Below are 19450 nucleotides of genomic sequence, written 5' to 3'. Positions count from 1 at the left end.
CTTTTTCACATCAATCGGTCACCTTCCAGAGTGCACGCACGCAGCACATTTTCGCACGTATCGTCGATGGGGGGCATGAGTGCCTGCCTGGTGCGCAGATAATGATGGTGATTGATGCACGGTGATGTGCGACGATCAGAATTATAGTATCATCACATCGTACCACGGTCGACTGTGAAGGCTGCCTAATGCATCGCGGATTTCGCTGAGTCGCAAAATTTCTCCCTTTGTATTACAACAGCACATACCCATGATCACCATCATCATCATCATTATCATATCAGTCTGGGGAGGGCGTGGATCCGGACGACACCGAGGTGGCACTCAACAACCTAGCGGCTCGTGTGTCCCAGATCTTCACGATGAATATTAATTTCGAAGATTTTAATGAGAATATTTACCGGTTCGCACGACAGGCAAGAGGCGAACTCGAGACAAACGTGATCCGGGAGTCAGACTTATAAATTTTCACCATTGTGACACAGTTTCCATCGATGTAATATTTTATGATGTCATTTTGGGTATTATGGTAATGGTGGGATCGCATACCGATGGGTCTTGTGAAATTTGCAGACGGCTGAAATGATTTCTTTGATGGTTTATTTTTGATTTCACGAGTGATTTTAACAAGTAGAAAATTCCTGAAAAACGTTATGATTTTTAAAGCATTTTGTAACATTTACTTTTTTTGTACGTATTGGTCTGGAATTGTATGAGATATCTTCTTCTTGGCGCAACGTCCCCACTGGGACAAAGCCTACTTCTCAGCGTATAGACCACCTCACGGCGAAATTCTATCTCTTTCGCGCTTTCAGAGAGTTTGAAAACAACAGAACCAGTACCTGTCCAATTTGGCAGGTGTTGGTCCTGTTGTTTTCTAATTCTCAGTAGGAGAGAAAGAGAGCGATGTTAGAAGAGACGAACCAGCCAAGGGCTGAAAGTCTCTCTAATAAAGACAAATCAATCAATCAAAGAGAGCGATTTCTTGATGACGTCACCGTGCAATGGAGTATGGGAGGCCAAACTTGATGTTGTTCGGCCCGCCACAATGTTGCCAGGAGTGCAATCTCTACCGAATCCACCCCACTACCCCGAACGCCATTACCTCGAACGCCACTACCCCGAAAGACATTACCCTGAATAGACCACTACCCCGAAAGCCACTACCCCGAATGCCATTATCCCGAATAGGCCACTACCCCGAAAGCCACAACCCCGAATGGGCCATTACTCTCAATCATCCAGGAGATCACCAAAAAAGTGATGGCCGATTAGGAGTTGATGGTTATAAGTTAGAAAACGGTTATCAGTAACTAGTGTATGAATACTCTTCTCCACCCTTCCCTATAGTGGTCAAACTGAACTTATTCAAATGTTTGCCTTCTTCAGAAAATAGGCTGTTCTTTTAAGTTTGCAGTATTCAACCGTGTACCCAAGCAACACACATGTTATAATAGAGTTACGACAGCGCAAGTTTTGGTTGTATAGAAGTTTATTTTACGTAATTCTAACATTGTGTTGAAATAACGTAAAATAAACTTCAATACAACCAAAACTTGCGCTGTCGTAACTTTTATATAACATGTGTGTTACTTGGGTACTGTTGCAGAGTTGTTTGGCAGCCTGTTAATTTATCTATAGAAATTTTTCCTGCTTTTAGTCAGAGGCTGTTCTTTCGAGTTTGAGTGTTATATAGTTTATTTACAGACGAACTACTAACTCCATAGTGGATTTGTTCTTCTTTGAATAATAGGCTGTTCTTTCAAAATTAGTTATTGAAAATTAACTGGCGGCCAAATTGGTCCGATATTTTTTTTTCTCTCTTGAGAATAGACTATTCTTCCGAGGCCTGCTCTTCAGTCGATCTATAATAATTTATTCGGCCTCAATGTTCATGGATATGCTGGAATGTAGCGGTTCAGTTGACATATAAACTCATTATCTTGATTGAGCCTATCAGTATGCATTGGCTGTGGCCCTACTATGATGAATTGGTTCTATACTATTTTCCAGAATGCTCAATTTGTTCGAAAAATTTATTTCAAAGAAAACCTGAGATCATTATATTAATTATCCCGGGAGCGGCCGCGTCGAGTACTCAGTACACTCACCATGACGGCACGCTGACGGCAGCTAAAGACGCGACTGCTCGAGGGTTAATTTTAGTACATTTAAACATGATCTGATATTTTGTTTCTTATTTTAATTAATTGTATCAGTTAATGATCAGTTTCCGGAACGTCAAGCCCTTAAATTGTTTTCAAATATTTTCAAGATTGAAGTACTTGCAAAATAAAGCCAGCATTGTTGGACCAAATGGACTTTTTTTTTGACTGGCGATTAAACTGTAACTTTTCTTTTCGTCAAAGGCTGTTTTTCTAGGTGCACTTACATAGTTTACTGGCAGTTGAACTGCTTGCTGTATATGAGATTTGCCCTTCTTCAATTTATAGGCTGTTCTTTCTAGTTACATTCTAGTTACCGGGTTAATTGACGGTTAATCTATTAATTCTATCTGGTGTTTTAACTTCTTTGAAAACTGGACTATTCTTTCGACCTATATTGTTACAGAGTTGTTCGGTAGCCTGGTAGTTTGTTGGCCCTTGCAGGTTTCTGTATAGAAGCCGTGCATAAACTAAGTAGAGTTTCAGAGGAAGGGGGTCTATCCATAGTCTACGCTCCAAACAATTTTCCAAATTTTTTTTATGTATAAAATTATATAACCGAAATTTGGTCTACGTGGTTTATGAATGGACCCATAGGAAATTTGCCCTTCTTTAATTTATAGGCTGTTCTTTCTAGTTATAACCATGCAGACCTTGTGGACGACCAACCTATAAACCACATTTTTCCTCTTGTTAAGGATGTGTTGTTTTTTTTTTTTAAGTTACACTATTACAGAGTTTAATTACCTACCAAACTGTCTATGAGCCATTTTACGAAGTGACAACAATGTTGATGATGATATTGATTTTCACGGATTAGGACGCGAGCTCTTGTCAAATTTTCATTCATAAAATCGGCTCGTAAAATGGACTATTCCTCCTTAAGAAATTTTCCCTTCTAGGCTGTTCTTTCGTGGCCAATTTTTCGATCGGTATTTTTTTGATCTAGCCTTATGAACATTTGGCATAGTGATAGTTTGTCCAAATGTCTTTTCGGCCTAATGAACCAGTATTGACAGCCAGTATTTAACGGACCTTTACTGACAGTTATATCTCATGCAGGATCAGCTCTAACACGCATTCACTTGCGTGCTCAGCTTTTTCTTTTTTCTCGCTCATTCTCTTTGATATACTCAAGAAAGATCGAGATGGAAGAGGTAAAATACCCCCTCTTTTACCTGTTTGTATCTCGTGTTTGTTTACGAGAGTGAGTGAGAAAAAAGGAAAAGTTGATTGATTGATTGATTTATCTTTATTATAGTGACCTTCAGCCCAAAGAAAAGTTGCGCACGCTAGATGACGCATAACTCCTTTATGTTGTTTTAAGGTTATTCTTTCAAACAGTATCTTCTGGTATGAAGCTGTCAGTAACGTTATTGTATTATTTCTTCTTTTAACAATGGCTTATCTTTCAATATCCGTTACAAAAACATATATACAGTGTCGGACAAAACAATAAGACCACCGGTCCTATTTCATACAAAATGGCCAAGTTTGACGATATGGTACTCGGTTTCTAGAAAACCAATTTGGCTGATATTTTGACAGCCGACTTGGAATTACTGGAATTTTGATTTGTATCGAATTGATTGAGTTCTGTTCACTACTTCCAAAGTTACAGATATACGACGCGACAAAATTTTAACACCAGATTTTCATGATGATCACATCGTCAAACTCTCCAGTTTTGTATAAAAAATGACTGGTAGTCTTATTGTATTGTCCGACACTGTATGAACCATCATCAGAATAACCCATTTAAAAATATGCTTTCGGGGTAATGGCGTTCGGGGTAGTGGCATTCGGGGTAATGGGGTAGAAGCGTCTCATCGCACTCTACGCATTCCAGACATGCGGGGGAGTCTGTGTATCCAAATTCTTGCAAATACCACCTAAAACACCCATAGCCTGACAGAAATTCTGTCATGTGAAAGTTCGCCTTGCCATTGGGCCTGCTCGTCCTTTTAGAAACGCTCGGTATAAGCCTGTGTGTCCATCTACCCTAGCTGGAGGAATCCCATTCCCTCTGCCACTGGCGATTTGTCTCATGCCTTTTAGGTATGCCGCGTCGCTCGACGCACTCTTCGTCCTCGGCATTCTTCTTCTTCTTCTTTATGGCTTGACGTCCCCAGTGAGACTTGGCCTGCCTCGCTTCAACTTGGTGTTCTTCGAGCACTTCCACAGTTATTAATTGAAGGGCTTTCTTTGCCCGCCATTGCATGAATTTGTATATTGTGAAGCAAGTACAATAATACACTATGCCCAGACCGTGACTATGTCCTTCGACCGTGAGGTATGCGTTGACCACCCTATGGCATATCAGCCTGTTGGTACTCTGAAGTCGCTTCACGTTTCGGTTGACCACTGGCGCACCCGCGCCATACCGTGACCGCTACTGTCGCAAACAGCTTACGCATACTCGAGACTATTGCCAAGCAACTCCACGTGGCTTCCAAATTTCAGCTTATCGTCGATCATGATCCCCAATTGCTTCAGGGAACGCTTTGAGTTGATCGTGCCTATGGTGATTACTGTCTATTCAGACCTGCGGATGTTTACCATCACTACCTCCGTTTTGTGGTGAGCGAGTGCCAACTGTCTCGACATCATCCATTCCTCCACTATGCCAATTGCGTGCGTTGCTGTCAGTTCCACTTCCTCTATCGACTTCGCCTCTTTTTTCCCCTCTTCTAAACCATAGGGGGATAATCTGCAAACAGACACCCTAACATCAAGGATAGGGTAGTGTGGGGTTGAGATCGTCTTCTACACAATAGTAAAAGCCAGGACTACTCTCTCCTCGTACCCACTAAACACATTCCTATGATCACCAAACCCTACGTCTCTCCGGAACCACCAAGAAGGTATTGTTTCAGAGAGGGGCTAGTGCGCATCACACCCTCAAGGTTAGCTGCGTAGCCGACTTGGCCTCTGTGTAGGGTCATCTGCATAGCTATTCTGAACATGTCAGGGCTAGTATCGATGTCCACTTTTCTATTGGGTTTCTCATTAATGTTTAGACTACTGTGATAATTTGAAAATCCACTGAATCATCATTTCCCAGCGAAATTTCACACTAATCAAACTTATTTTGTTTGCCTGTTGTGCATCCGACGCCCCTGTTATGAACTCAACCGAATTTGTGTACGCTAGCCACTGCGAAGTCGTGTGCGAAATTCGACTGTGATAATAATGAATTTCGGCCGAGTCTTAATGGGTGCAAATGTCGCAATACCTCTTATCGGCTGATTGCGCGTAATTCTGCGATTTCTAGACACCACCAGTATACCGGTTTGTGTCCATTTCTCCGTAGGGATCACCTTGGCTTTGCGGTGTCACATGCGTGTCACACAGGGTTCACGACTAGATCATTGCTGAATAGATCGCCGGTGTTACCCTTCATAAGGAATCGCTCCACAAATGCCGGCTTATCGAAGCGCGAGGTTCAGCCATCCCCGATCACGATCGTTTTCGGCTGTGGCCGTCGTCTTCCGTGTTACACCCTATATCGAATCGCCAGACGGTCACTGTGCGTATATCGATCGTCGATCCTCCAGTCCAAGCTAGGGTTTGAACCCGGGCTCCAGATGGCCACATGTATGATGGACTTTGCACGGTTCGTACTGTAGTATTTTTTGTCGCTTACGTTCGCAACATCCACGTTCAGTCTAGTCATAGCTTCGAATACAGCCCAGCCTTTCACGTTAGTCGAGCGGCTACCCCACTCAATCACCCAGGCGTTGAAGTGCACGGGACCACGGGACTCAATCCTACTAGTGCGCTTGATAGGGAATCCAGCATAGACGAGAACCTGGGGGTGCATAACAACTTGCAGTAGTTCGTTGACCTTCGCTATTGCGAAGCCTTCGCGCAACGTGGAAATTATTTCCTGGACTGGAAAACGACCGGTTGTACAGATCGCCGCTAGCTTGGCCTTATCCGCTACCTAGTTCCCGTTATCGGGAGGGATGCGGAATGGGTCCGACAGTGTAAGGCGATGTCTGTACTTAACTCCGGAACTGACTGCCCCAGCTACTGTTGTTCGGCTTCACAGTGGTTCAGGTTTAGCTGTGAGCCTGCATTATCGTCGGTTGCTTCGACCTCCTCGCGTGCATAGACATTTAGGCCCACCCGTTGTGTGACCTTTCCATCTCTGATCTTGCCGACTGCAGTCGTCTTGTTCACCTCCCCTACAGGGAGCTTGATCGTGGCGATCTGCGTGCCTGTCGAACTCTTTTCGCAGGCGGATTGGTACACTTAGTGCATTTACCTGCTGCTTAAGTGCGGATGGGAGCTCCGCTACGTCGGTGATCTCGTCCAGGTTTTTCAAAGCAGAGTCGCCCCCGCCGTTAGGGCTCTCACCTGCACTTTTCGGTCAATACCTCCTGAGCTAATGCCTTGTAGGAGGTGTCTTTCTTGTCCACGTCCTTATTCAGCTCTAGCATCATCTCTCCAGTCCTGGTGAGCTGGATGCTGCCCAACGGTGAGAGACGATTTTCGCCTCGCATGGCCCACAGAACCTCGGCGTATGTATCCACCCCAGTTATCAAGACCAGCGTGTCGCTCCGTTCGTGCTTGCTGGCTGGTTTCACTTTCCTCAACATCTTCTTCTTCTTTCCAACCGTAATCCAACGGTTCTCCTTCCCTCGGTCCGATTGGCCCCCGTTTTTATTAGGGTTGGCCTCCTGGGGCTTGGTTTCCCTGCCCCTTGCGCATTTTGCAACCGACTTGGGAGCCTGGTTGCTCACGCTGACCGTCCCTTTTTTTCTCTTCGGTTTTCCGCCCACCGCTGCAGGACACTTCATGCCCCCTCGCAGGCCGCGTCTCCTCGGCAGGTTTTGTGCCTTACAGCTCGAGTCGTAGGGTGATTTGACGTCTCCGCCACGGCTCCGACGAGCTGCATGGTCTCGTCATGCGCCATCGTCGCGTTGACAGCAAAGAAGAAGTTGTCCGTTCGGGTGGACCACTTTTCCCTGCTCGCGTTAGGCGTACTCCGCTCTTCGACCAGGAGATCGTATTCTTTCTCTAGAGCTAGCGGTTTCCGGTGGTTCAGCACGCCCTGTTTCAGGTCCTTGCTGATGTTAGTCTGCCCGCTCGTGAAGCCGATTAGTTCGTCCAGCTGTTCGGCAACTACCAACAACGCCGTGCCCTCTGTCGTTCCGTTTCCTATCACTTAGTTTTGGGATTTAATAGTCATTGCTGTTGGGTCCCACCCTAGAGTGAGCGAAACTACGAGGAGCCAAAGCCGTAACCCGTCAGCGCTATTCGGCTCTCGAGAAGGAAGTGATACGCTCATGTAGACGGGACAAAAGAGCGTGGGCGGACTCCCTAGCCGATGAAGGCGAGAAAGACGCAAACACAGGCGACACCCGTCTCCTCTACGAATTACGATGTCTCACGTCGCCTTAGTGGGACTAAGATGAATGCTACGATGCCCGTTAAAGCCACGTCTGGACAGTTACTGACCGACCCGGCTGACCAGCTGAAACGCTGGTTCGAGGCTTTAGAAACATTTTTCAAGTGTCGGCCACGCCATTAATACCTCAGCATGATCCGCCAAGGGTTCAACGCATTACCCGTGTCAACACCGAAGCTCCATCAGTGCAGGAGATAACAGCCATCCGTAGCATGAAATCTAACAGGGCCCCATGGGTGGATCGCATATCAGCGGAGATGCTCAAAGCTGCCCCCGAAGTATCCGCACAACTACTGCATCAATTATTCTGCAACATATGGGAAACCGTGATATTTCCGGCCGACGGATGTAAGCCGTCTTAGTAAAGTTACCCAAAAAGGGTGACCTGACTGTATGCGATAATTGGCGGAGCATAATGTTACTGTGTATCGTTCTCAAAGTCCTCTGCAAAGTGATCCTAAACCGGATACAGGAGAAGATTTACGCAACTCTCCGACGGCAGCAAGCAGGATTCCGTGCCGGACGATCCTGTGTGGACCATATTGTCACGCTCCGTATCATCATGGAGCAAACCAATAAATTCCAAGGATCTCTCTATCTGGTGATCATTGATTACGAAAAAGCTTTCGACCGTCTCAATCACGGAAACATGTGGGAAGCCCTCAGATGCAAGACAATCATCGGCCTCATTGAAGCACAGTACAGGGCATTTTCGTGCAGAGTACTACATAACGGTGTCTTGTCCGATCCCAATCGGGTTGTTGCTGGAGTGAGGCAAGGATGTTTACTATCTCCACTAGTGTTCCTCATCGTAATCGACGAGATCCTGGTAGGTGCGATTGATCGTGAATCAAATTATGGGTTGCTGAGGCAGTGCTTTATCATGGAGCACCTTAATGACTTCGAACTGGCTGATGACGTTGCTCTCTTAGCTCAACGGCGCTCTGATATGCAGAGTAAGCTCGATGATCGCTCATCGGTGGCAGGTCTTACCACCAACAACGTCAACAAGACCAAATCATAAGATTTAAACACGGTCAATCCTTCCAGCTTTACAGTAGCTGGGCAAGCAGTGGAGAATATTCAATATTTCCAATATCTTGGTAGGGTGACGGGTTCGATTCCCGGTCGGTCCAGGATCTTTTCGTAAAGAAAATTTCCTTGACTTCCTTGGGCATAGAGTATCTTCGTGCCTGCCACACGATATACACATGCAAAATGGTCATTGGCAAAGGAAGCTCTCAGTTAATAACTGTGGAAGTGTTCTATGAGCTGAGAAGCTGGCTTTGTCCCAGTGAGGACGTTACGCCAAGAAGAGAGAGAATATCTTGGTAGCCAAAAAGCGTTAGATTGGGACCCAGCAGGACATTGCAGCAGAAGCAGACCCAGAGGCTCATGGCGGCACAGCCTCAATCAAGGAAATCGAACCTGTCACCTCTAGCATGGTCATACTAGATACCCTACCCACGCCGTTACATATGTGGCTATATGGGCCCTGCTACAGACAGCTTATATAGTTCTCAAATTTCCTTTGTAAATTTCCCGAATTCTAAACAAATCAAAGGATATTTTTCTGCAGGAAATATTTATTATAATTTTCCCAAATTTTCATCCAATAATTCTCTATTATAAAAAAAGCTCATACTACTACTCTATTATCTATAAGTGTCCGGTATTATGTAATAGGTTACAACAAAGCTTCTGCCGTCATTAAACAATAACTAACAGATCACTCAACAAATGGAGAGAATTTGCTCTCCATCATCGACCAGCAAGCAAGTAGCTCAAGCAAATATGTATGCAAACAAACATCATGGTTGACCAGCAGCTTAGATGGCTTAATATGCGTGAAGAAAAGTCGCCGCAGCTTGTTCGCTCATAAACCATGGTGTTTGCTTTCCTTGGTAAGGGCCGACCGACCCGCGCGCTGGCTGGGTCCTCTAAAGCCCTCCAACAACGCAACGCCAACCTGGGTCTACCTCAACCGTGACTGTGATGCGCAGGTCCCTCGGCCATCCAAATCACATTTTGGGAGCAAGCTGCTGCGGCGGTGCGGTGGTGAGTTACATAAAAGTGATAATTATTATCTTTCCACAAGTGGGTCGTCTTCTTCGTCTGTGCGACTAGGCTACACGAAGAACTCCAGACGGCGACGCGACTGATGATGATGCGATGACGACGAGCACTTTATACCTAGTTCGAGTGAACAAGTCTCCTCCAAACGATAAACACTGAATGGGAAAAGAAATAACTTTCGATTTCGTCTTTTGTGCAGCGCGCGGGTTTTCTCTCTTACGAGTTGATTCAGGTGATTCATAAATTCCAGACCAAGATACCACCGAGCCGAGAGGTGTGCTTGTGGTATGTGCGACTGATGATTTATTTTAATTTATCAACACTTGTTGTGGATGCTTGATGGCACTTGAAGTTGAATTGAAAATGAAGAGGTTTTTTCTTCCTCATTCCAAACAATACGAGCTTCATTGAAGACTCAATATCCCATTGCATTTCAGGCTTCAATATCTGACATAGACAGATATTTACAAGAAATATCACTCTGAAAAGATAATGGATTGTGGCTTTTCGGATCTTTAAAAGTATTACCAAAGAAATCTTTTAAGGATTTATTCGAAGAACCTCTACAGGATTCCCACAAGGACCTCCTGAAAGATTTCCAAAAATACCTCCTGGAAGATTTCTATAAGGAACACCAAGAGGGTTCCCAGAAGAAAGTTCTGAAGGATTTTCATAAGAAACTGTTGAATGATTTGCTGAAGGAACTACTGGAGAATTCTCAAAAGCATTTCCTAGAATAAACTCCTGGAGGATTCCCAGAAGAAACTCTTGGAAGAAAAATAGTAAGAAATCCAAGAGAAATTCTAAATACGAATACAGAGAGAATTCAGTAAAATCTCTTGGGAGTTTTTAAAATCGAAGTTCTAGAATAAACTTCTGCTGCAAAAATACCAAAAAGAACTCCTGCATAAATCCTACAGAGAGTTCCTGGAGAAATTTTCTAATGAGTCCCGGATTGAGTTGCCGAAAAAATACCAGAAGAAACTGTTTGAAGAATCCCTGAAGAAATTTATGATGAAATTCTAGAAAAACTTGAAGGAATCCGACTATTGGATTGATGAGTGGTGATAATGCATAGGGATCGAAGAGCACGAGGGGTTAAATAGAGATTTCCCCAAGGTGGTTCTTGGTGTATGGTTCTGTAAAGAACTGTTTTCCAAAGATATTCTAGGGCAACCAAAAACATCCGCGAGTAAAAGCCTGGTTTTTTCTATATTCAACAAAAATGCATGGGTAAACTCGCATGTCATGCCTCGAGCATGTGTGCTTGTCAAAAACAATTGTCTGAAATAACCATCAGAGATGTACAGGGGGTGGCCAAAATGTTTGGGATAGGCAACTTTTTATTTCTCTCACAAAAAGTTCAACATGCTGTAACTTTTCAGACTAGCATTAGCATTAGCATTAGCATTAGCATTAAGCAAGTCGCACAAATTCGTAGGTGGTACAGCCCTGGATCGCTGTTATGAGGGTTGCATCCTTCTTGTCCGTTACCAAAGCACAAAGATTTGGGACTAATCTCTGACTCTTAGACAAGACTGAGGCAATCCTCCAACGATCGAGTTCTGTCCTGGCCACGTCCTTGCGACAGCTGAGGGAAGGGAAAGGAAGATTAGTTGGACACCTATGAAAGTACATAGAGACCTCTACATTCTTTCAGGCCTAGGCGTCACAGGAATATGGGTGTATGGGGAAGGGTAAAGTTCAAAGGAAACGTTTGGTCAACGTTCAGGTGCACACACATTTTTGGTTGATGCCTAGTTCCTTTCCAACTTGATCCTTGTTTTGTGTTCGATTTCAAATCTGAAACCTCCTGAAATGCTGTAACTTTTCAGACTGCATAAAAAATCTCAAATTGTGACTGTTTATCAACCTATTATATGTGCATCATTGGTACAAATTTGAGCTCGATTGGTCAATATTTCGTGAAGCTAGAACCGTTTACGTAAAACACTCTTTTTCAGACACCTTATTTTTGAACTTTCATGTCTCCGAAACCAGTGAACCGAATCGAATGAAATTTTGAACGTTAATCAACAATATATTAATGCTTCACAAGCTATCGGTTTATCATGCGGTAAGATAAACCATCCTCATTCAAATAAGTCATCGTATACTGACTGCACTTCAAAAGGCCTACCGCCAATTGTTGGCAGAAATACTAATGCTCACCATATAATCTGGAGCAGCTCAGACATCAATTTGAGAGGCTCCAGTTTGATGGAATACTTAAGTAGTACAGATCTTGGATTACTTAACATAGGCAACCGCCCAACCATCTTGGTATCTGCTAGAGAGGAAGTGTTAGACATAACGCTTTGCTCTAGCAGAATTAGTCACGAGCTGACCAATTGGCATGTGTCAGATGAACAATCTTTATCTGACCATCACTACATCTTTTTTGAACACTTGAATGTAACTTCACAAACCTTGCATTTCAGGAATCCTCGGTAAACCAACTGGGATCTCTTTACTGATTAAATTGCGGCCAAATTTCGTGGATACTCAGCTTTCGAAGAAGGTCTGTGAAGACCACAAGAGGAACCCCTTGGTGGAACTCTGATCTAGCAAAGCTCAGGAAATAATGTAGAAAGAATTGGAACAGGCGACGTACGGCTGGATCGCAGGCTTTCAGATGGGCTTACAAGGTCACCAGAAAGCTCTTCGGTCTGCTGAACGATCCGGCTGGAAAAACATTTGTACAAATGTTTCCAGTTTGGGTGAAGCGTTGAACAAAATCCTTGCAAAATCTAAGGATTTTCAAGTGAACGAACTTCGTTTGCCAAATGGTGATTTCAATTCCTACACACTTCCCCGGATGTGTGGATATTACATCTTCGGATGAACCTGATGTCTTTTCTTGTAGTTATGATTCTTTCGCTTCGGTTCGGAATATCATAACTTTAGAATAGATTGAATGGGTACTAAATAGCTTTGCTCCTTTCAAATCTCCTGGGGCAGATGGGATTTATCCTATTTTGCTTCAAAAGGGATTTGTTATTTCAAACATGATTTTATAAAACTACTTGTTTGCAGTATTGCTACAGGGTGTATTCCCAAATCCTGCGGGATATTACTGTAAAGTTTATTCCGAAAGTGGGTCGTGCGTCGTATGAAGAAGCAAAGAGTTTCAGACCTATCAGTTTGACCTCTTTTCTTCTGGAATTCTTAGAACGCATTGTGGATCATCACATCCGTGATGTTCATCTGGCCAATGTGCCTCTTCATGTGAACCAACATTCTTACCAATCGGGAAAGTCCACTGTGACTCTTCTACACAAAGTTGTTTACCGAGAAGGCATTCGCTCAAAAGCAATCTTGTTTGGGTGTTTTCTTAGATATCGTGGGTGCCTTTGACAACGTGCCTTTCGATGCCATATTGGAAGCCGCACGGGGTCATGGCACATCTCCAATGATTTCCAATTGGATTCACCAAATGCTAAAAAACCGACATCTCTTCTCAACATTGCGTCAAGCGGCGATTAGGAAATTGAGTGTTTGTGGATGCCCCCAAGGGGGAGTCTTATCACCACTTTTGTGGACTCGTAGTATATACGCTATTGAGGCAACTCAATAATAGCGGTTTTCCTACTTATGGTTTTGCCGACGACTACCTAACCTTGTTAGTCGGTATGTGCATCAGCTCAGCACCCTTTTCGACCTGATACAAAACGCCCTTCAGGTAGTTGAGGGTTGGTGTCGCCAATATGGCCGAAGTAAATCCTATTAACATCTATTATTCTTTTCACGGAAAAGTGAAACCGTAATGGTGTTCGATCTTTGCGTCTCTTTGATTCTGAAATCAATGTGACTGAAGCGGTGAAGTACGTTGAAGTCATTCTTGATTCCAAGCTTTCCTGGACACCTCATATTGAGTTTAGAATCAAGAAAGCTTGTATGGCCTTTGGGCAATGTCGGCGAACCTTTGGTACAACTTGGGGTCTAAAACGCAAGTATATCAAATGGATTTACACAACTTTTGGTACAACTTGGGGTCTAAAACCCAAGTATATCAAATGGTTATACACAACTGTTGTTCGGCCAATATTGGCCTATGGATGTCTTGTGTGGTGGCAAAAGGGTGAATTGCGAACGATCCAATCAAAGTTAGGCCACCTCCAAAGGATGTGCTCAATGGCGATGTCTGGAGTGTTTCTTCAACTCCCACGGCAGCGCTCGAAGTTCTCTTTGACGTTGCCCCACTTCACATTCATCTCAAACAAGAAGCACTTTCTTGCACTTACCGGCTACGGGTACTCGGTCTACTAGAGGAAACTCCTGTGAGTCCTGTGAACCGCATATCAACACACTCCTCGTTGTTTCTACTGTTGGTGAATTGGGACAAAGTTTCACTTGCTCCAAGTGATCTTATTTCCCATATAGGACATTTTCCACGAAATTTCCTTCCCGGGAAGAGTGGACATCTCTGGATATCTGGAGAGAAGTATTTCAGACGGCAACGTATGTTACACTGATGGCTCCCTTCTCGAAGGTAGAGCGAGCAGGTGCTGGTGTTTATTCTCGTGAGCTAAGGCTGTATCAGTCTTACTCACCTGGTAGACACTGCACCGTTTTTCAGGCCGAAATCTTTTCTCTTATGTGCGGAGTGCAATCAGCACTTCAGCAGCACGTAATGGGCAAAGTATTATACTTCTGTTTAGATAGCCAGGCTACTATTAAAAAGCACTTGCGTCGGTCAACTCCAGGTCGAAGATAGTTATCGCTTGTCGAACTCAAATCGAGGAGCTGAATTCAGCAAACGCTGTTCACCTTGTATGGGTGCCTGGCCATTCTTCCATCGCTGAAAATGAATTGGCTGATGAGTTAGCTCGCTCTGGAGCATTACATGATTTCATTGGCCCTGAGCCAGCTATTCCGATATCGAAGTGTTGGGTAAAGCTTTAGATTCACACCTGGGCTGCTACTCAACACAGACAATACTGGAATAGTTTGGAGTCATGTCGTCAAACAAAATTGTATTGTACTGAGCCATCTCTAGGGGTGGCAAAGTATCTAACAAATCTGTCAAAGCAGAATTGCAGCATGCTGGTCAAAGCATTGACTGGCCACTGCCGACTCAGTTATCACATGGCGAATATTCAGCAAGCTGATTCATTTGCATGTGATAGCTGTGAATCCGATTATGGAACTTCGTATCATTTGATATGTAACTGTCCAGTTTTTGCGCAACTGCGTTTCCGAGTACTCGGTTAACACTCATTAACTGAAACTGACTTCAGAAACCTGAATCTTCAGGAAGTTCTGTTGTTCTGAACCCGCTGTGGTAAAGAGCTATAGGGGCTGTCCATAAACCATGTGGTCATTTTTTTGGGACTTCTCAACCCCCCCCCCCCCCCCCCCGCGTGGTCATTAGTCCATACAAAATTTTTTATTCGTCCATACAAAATCGTCATTGCCCGAACCCACCCCCCCCCCCCTCATGACCACGTGGTTTATGGACAACCCCATAGGCTCTCTTTACGCTTGATGCGTTATTACAGTGTCCTTTTCAGCACGCTATGTGAACCCATTGTGGTACGCTTATGCGTGTATGACGATCCTATTCCCTTACCTGTCCTTTCCCCTGTCCCATCCTTTTTCCTTCCCTTCTCCCTCAGGTAAATGAATAGGCTCGTGTGCATGATGATGGCACAAACTTCCCAAATGGAGGAGAACGTGCCTCTGGAGCCGACCTACTGATACCTGATACTGAAAAGGTGAATCTCTACAGATTTCATCTAACCTTTTCCTTTCGTTTATGTTAATCTAAACGAAAGTTTTATATCTACGCGAAAGATAACCTTCTTCACTTGTTTCAATGTCGGCAAATTGTTTTTCATGTTAGCGAACAACCTTTGCTTCGCGAAAACAAAATAAGTTGATTACTCGTTGAAGTCTATCTTCATCAGTGCTTCTTCTTCTTCTTCTTCTTCTTGGCGTTACGTCCTCATTGGGACAAAGCCTGCTTCTCAGCTTAGTGTTCTATGAGCACTTCCACAGTTATTAACTGAGAGCTTCCTCTGCCAATGACCATTTTGCATGTGTATATCGTGTGGCAGGCACGAAGATACTCTATGCCCAAGGAAGTCAAGGAAATTTCCCTTACGAAAAGATCCTGGACCGACCGGGAATCGAACCCGTCACCCTCAGAATGGTCATGCTGAATACCCGTGCGTTTACCGCCTCGGCTATATGGGCCCTTCATCAGTGCACAATTAGCGAAATTGCTTTCATTCACCAGAAGCGCAAAACCTCAGTCGCACATTAATTAATCGACATCCATTCCGTTTTCTCTCACCTTCTTCGTTGCAGCAAAAATACATCTGGACCAGCGGCCGCCAGTGCGACTTCAAGGGCTGTGACCGACCGGATCTCCAGCCGGTGTCCGTCAACGGGTGGTTCTGGACCGCCGAGCTGCAGAAGCTGGCCCCAGCCAACGTGCGCAACCAGAACGACTGGTCCGAGCAGGGAGGAATTGGCAAACCGCAACCGGACAACCGCGAGCTGCTGCAGGGTGGTGCCCCCGAGAACTGCCTGGCCATCCTGAACAACTTCTACAACGATGGAGTGCACTGGCACGACGTTGCCTGCCACCACGTGAAACCGTGGGTGTGCGAAGAGAACGACGCCCTGCTGAAGTACGTCAAGTACACCAACCCGGGATTGCGCATCTAGAAAGCTTTCGTGGGAACTCGGGAAATTACCAAAATTTATTCACGTTCTTGGTTCACACAGCTCGCGACGTATGTTTTGGGTGATACAAGAACCGATACAAATTTTCTCACGTAAGTTAGTATTAGGAACGTGCTAGATTGTAAGATTGAAACTCAGAGAAGCATCATACGCATACGACTGCCAGTTTAGGTTCATGGACGAAGGAGTAAGTAGATCATTTGCTGTTTTCTGTCATCGGTTGAATCTTATGATTTGAAATTTTTAATGATTTTATATTTATTGAATAAAATTTTGAAAAACTGCCAAAAGCATAAAAGTACTTACTGTGAAAGAACTATTCTTTTCATTATTTTTTTATTTCATTTATTTTACTTTTTTCTCCATCTGATAACTGTCTCAATGAAGATTGAGGAGGGGAAAAGCCAATTCGAGCAGCTATCGTGGTACATTTGTCGAATTCACATTAAACCCCATATCTTTTCAAAATCAAATACAAATAAACACTTAACCTTCAACTTAACAATACAATCTTACAAATCAAAACATACAATACAGTGAATTTGAAATAAGATAAGACACATAAAATAACACGTGAGCTCAAATCTCCTATGATGAGGTCCTCGGCGGCGCATTGATTAAACCGAAAAAAAAGAAAACAATGAGCATGAGCATGAGCATAGATGACCGTACTATTCGTAGTTGCTACTCCGTGATTGACCAGAACAATCGAAGTTGCACAAGGAACCAACAGACGGAGCTTGGGAGTAGCTTACCGTCCTCAATGTGCATCTTCGAGAATTCCAAACTTTATTAGGTCAATAACGGCGCCGGCCACGTCCTTACGGTCATCGAGGAAGGAAAGGAATGTTATTATGACGTGCGTTGCTTACTAAAGACCGAGATCACCTCTGCGTCTCCACGTCTGTCATGGGAAGGACTTTTTGTTAGTGGGGAGGGGAAAGGGCGCATGATATGAGTTCACTTTGGTAAGTGGAGTGATTCATGCAACCCTATTAATATCAAACCACTTATTTTCATTTGGACTAAAACAAAACACATGCCGACATCGAAGATGACGAACCATTCAGATAGTTTTCAAAGTGCGAAAATTAACGAAAGAGAAAATAAAGTGATTTGAACCAACGTGGCTTTGGAACTTGGGCCGACACTTGACGTGACGAACATTTCAATGTCTGTTGACTAAAATCGCAAAAAATGTTGATGTTGCATTTATCGTATCATAAATCGCCCCGTACGAAGATGAGCAGTCAAATAGACGACGACGACGACGACCGAATGAAAACGCGGCCTGTACACTTTTCAAAGCCAGCGCGCGATGCTTTGCTGCTGCCGAACTAGAACTACCGCACACTACTCTAAACCGAAAAAAAAAGAAAACAATGTTATCTTTATTCAAATATTTTAAAATTCTTGGACTGAACCTCACCTTCTAGATGAAGCACTCTGCCTTGCAATGTGGAAGTCAAATGTGATTATTTCATTCATTTAGTATTACATCAAATTCAAGATAAAACTGAATCAAAAATATTTTTCCATAATACACGGTTCGTGGCTGCCGTTCTCCATAGGCGTAGCCAGAGGGGGGCAGGGGGGGGGGGCGTGGCCCCCCCCCTGGCCGCAAGATTTTTTTTAATATTGAGCCAATTCAAAGATTATCAATAATTCAGAGTTCCGGAAAACAATTCTCAAAACAATTAGTATTTTAATAATTTAGGTTTTTATCCACAATTATAAAACCTTTTTTACTCGAGAACCACAGGAAATTTCGCCAAATATCTCTCCAAGAGAATAACTTCAATCTTATCTTAGATTTTTTTTACCAAATAACAAGCTTGGTTGAATGGCTAAATTCGGTGATATTTATTTATGGAATACAAACAGCATGCCAAATTTTCCAGATATGCCGGATCCGGTTCCGGTAGGGAAAAGGAAGGACTTTGTAGAACCATATGCTGCTATAGAGTGCAGCTATGTGATACTGCAACTCGAAATTTCACTAGTATTTAATTCAAGAAAAACGTCATGCTAAGAGCAAAACACCTGGGATTTCTTTACGAATACGGACACCTTCAAAAATTCCTTAAGGCATTTATTCAGAAACTTCCTCAGGGATTCTTTCAGAAATGTCAGAGACTTCTCTAGGAGTTTTTCCTTCGTGAATTCATCCATGGGCATCTTGCAGGGTTCCGATAGTGATTGTTTCAGGTTTTGTTCCAAGAAATGTATCAAGAATTCCTCCCACGATTCCTACAGATTTTTTTTATAGATACTTCTGCAAGATGCATCGACGAATTCCTCCAGGATTTTTTCCATAGCTTCCGTCAGTGATTCCATCATATATTGCCCCAGAGAATTTTTCAAGAGTTCCTCTATGGGTTATACCAGACATTCCTCCGGGAATTTATCCTGGGATATCTATAGAGATTCCCTCAGTGATTGTTCCAGTGTTTCTTCGAGGTTTCCTCCAGGAATTTCTTCAGTGTTTCTTAAAAAAAATGTCAACAGAAATTCTTTTAGATATTTCTGCAAGTGTTCCTTCAGAGATTTCTTCATATATTCTTTCAAGAACTCCACTAGAGATATAATTCAAACTGAAATAATTCAAAATATTTCAGCAGGAATATCTTCCAGAAGCCCTTACAGGAAATTTTATCAGAGATTTGCTAAAAAAAATCCAGGAGTTCCTTAAAACATTGTACAAAACATTTTTTTTGAATCCATCCAAAGAGTCCAACAATAATTCGACCAAAAATTATTGTAGACATGCATTCTTCCATATTTTTTTCCAGTAATTTGTTAAGAAAGTTTTCCTGGCATTTCCTAAGGAATTCCTCATGGGATTGCTTCCTGGATTCCTCATGGTTTATTTTAGAAATTTCTCCATGTTTCCCTTCAAGAATTCCTCCAGGGATTCACCCGGGAATTTCTTCTGTGTTTCTTTCAGGAACAACTCAAGGGATTATTTGAAAAAAAAAAATCCTCGAACGATTTCTCTAGTAGTACTTTTTAAGGAGTTCCTCTTGAAATTCCTTCAGGAAATTATCCGGTATTTCCTCCATGGACTGCTTAGAGATTCCTTTAGGAATGCCTTTAGGAA

The 19450-nt window shown here is 43.4% G+C and overlaps 2 protein-coding genes across 2 annotated transcripts in view; one reads left to right on the top strand and one right to left on the bottom strand.

Moving 5' to 3' along the window:
- Nucleotides 1-16651, top strand: part of LOC134288466 (uncharacterized) — a 37118-nt gene extending 20467 nt beyond the window's left edge. The window contains exon 4 of the mRNA XM_062853431.1: nucleotides 15970-16651. Within this exon, the coding sequence (XP_062709415.1) occupies nucleotides 15970-16332 (363 nt within the window). The 3' untranslated portion in view covers nucleotides 16333-16651. The remainder of the gene's footprint in view (nucleotides 1-15969) is intronic.
- Nucleotides 1-19450, bottom strand: part of LOC109417983 (uncharacterized) — a 515951-nt gene that overhangs the window by 66761 nt on the left and 429740 nt on the right. The window lies entirely within an intron of this gene.

The sequence above is a fragment of the Aedes albopictus genome, chromosome 2 (genome assembly GCF_035046485.1).
Source record: "Aedes albopictus strain Foshan chromosome 2, AalbF5, whole genome shotgun sequence".
In the NCBI taxonomy this organism is placed as follows: domain Eukaryota; kingdom Metazoa; phylum Arthropoda; class Insecta; order Diptera; family Culicidae; genus Aedes; species Aedes albopictus.
Note: the sequence above shows the minus strand (reverse complement) of the source record. Positions and strands in the feature narration are given on the sequence as shown.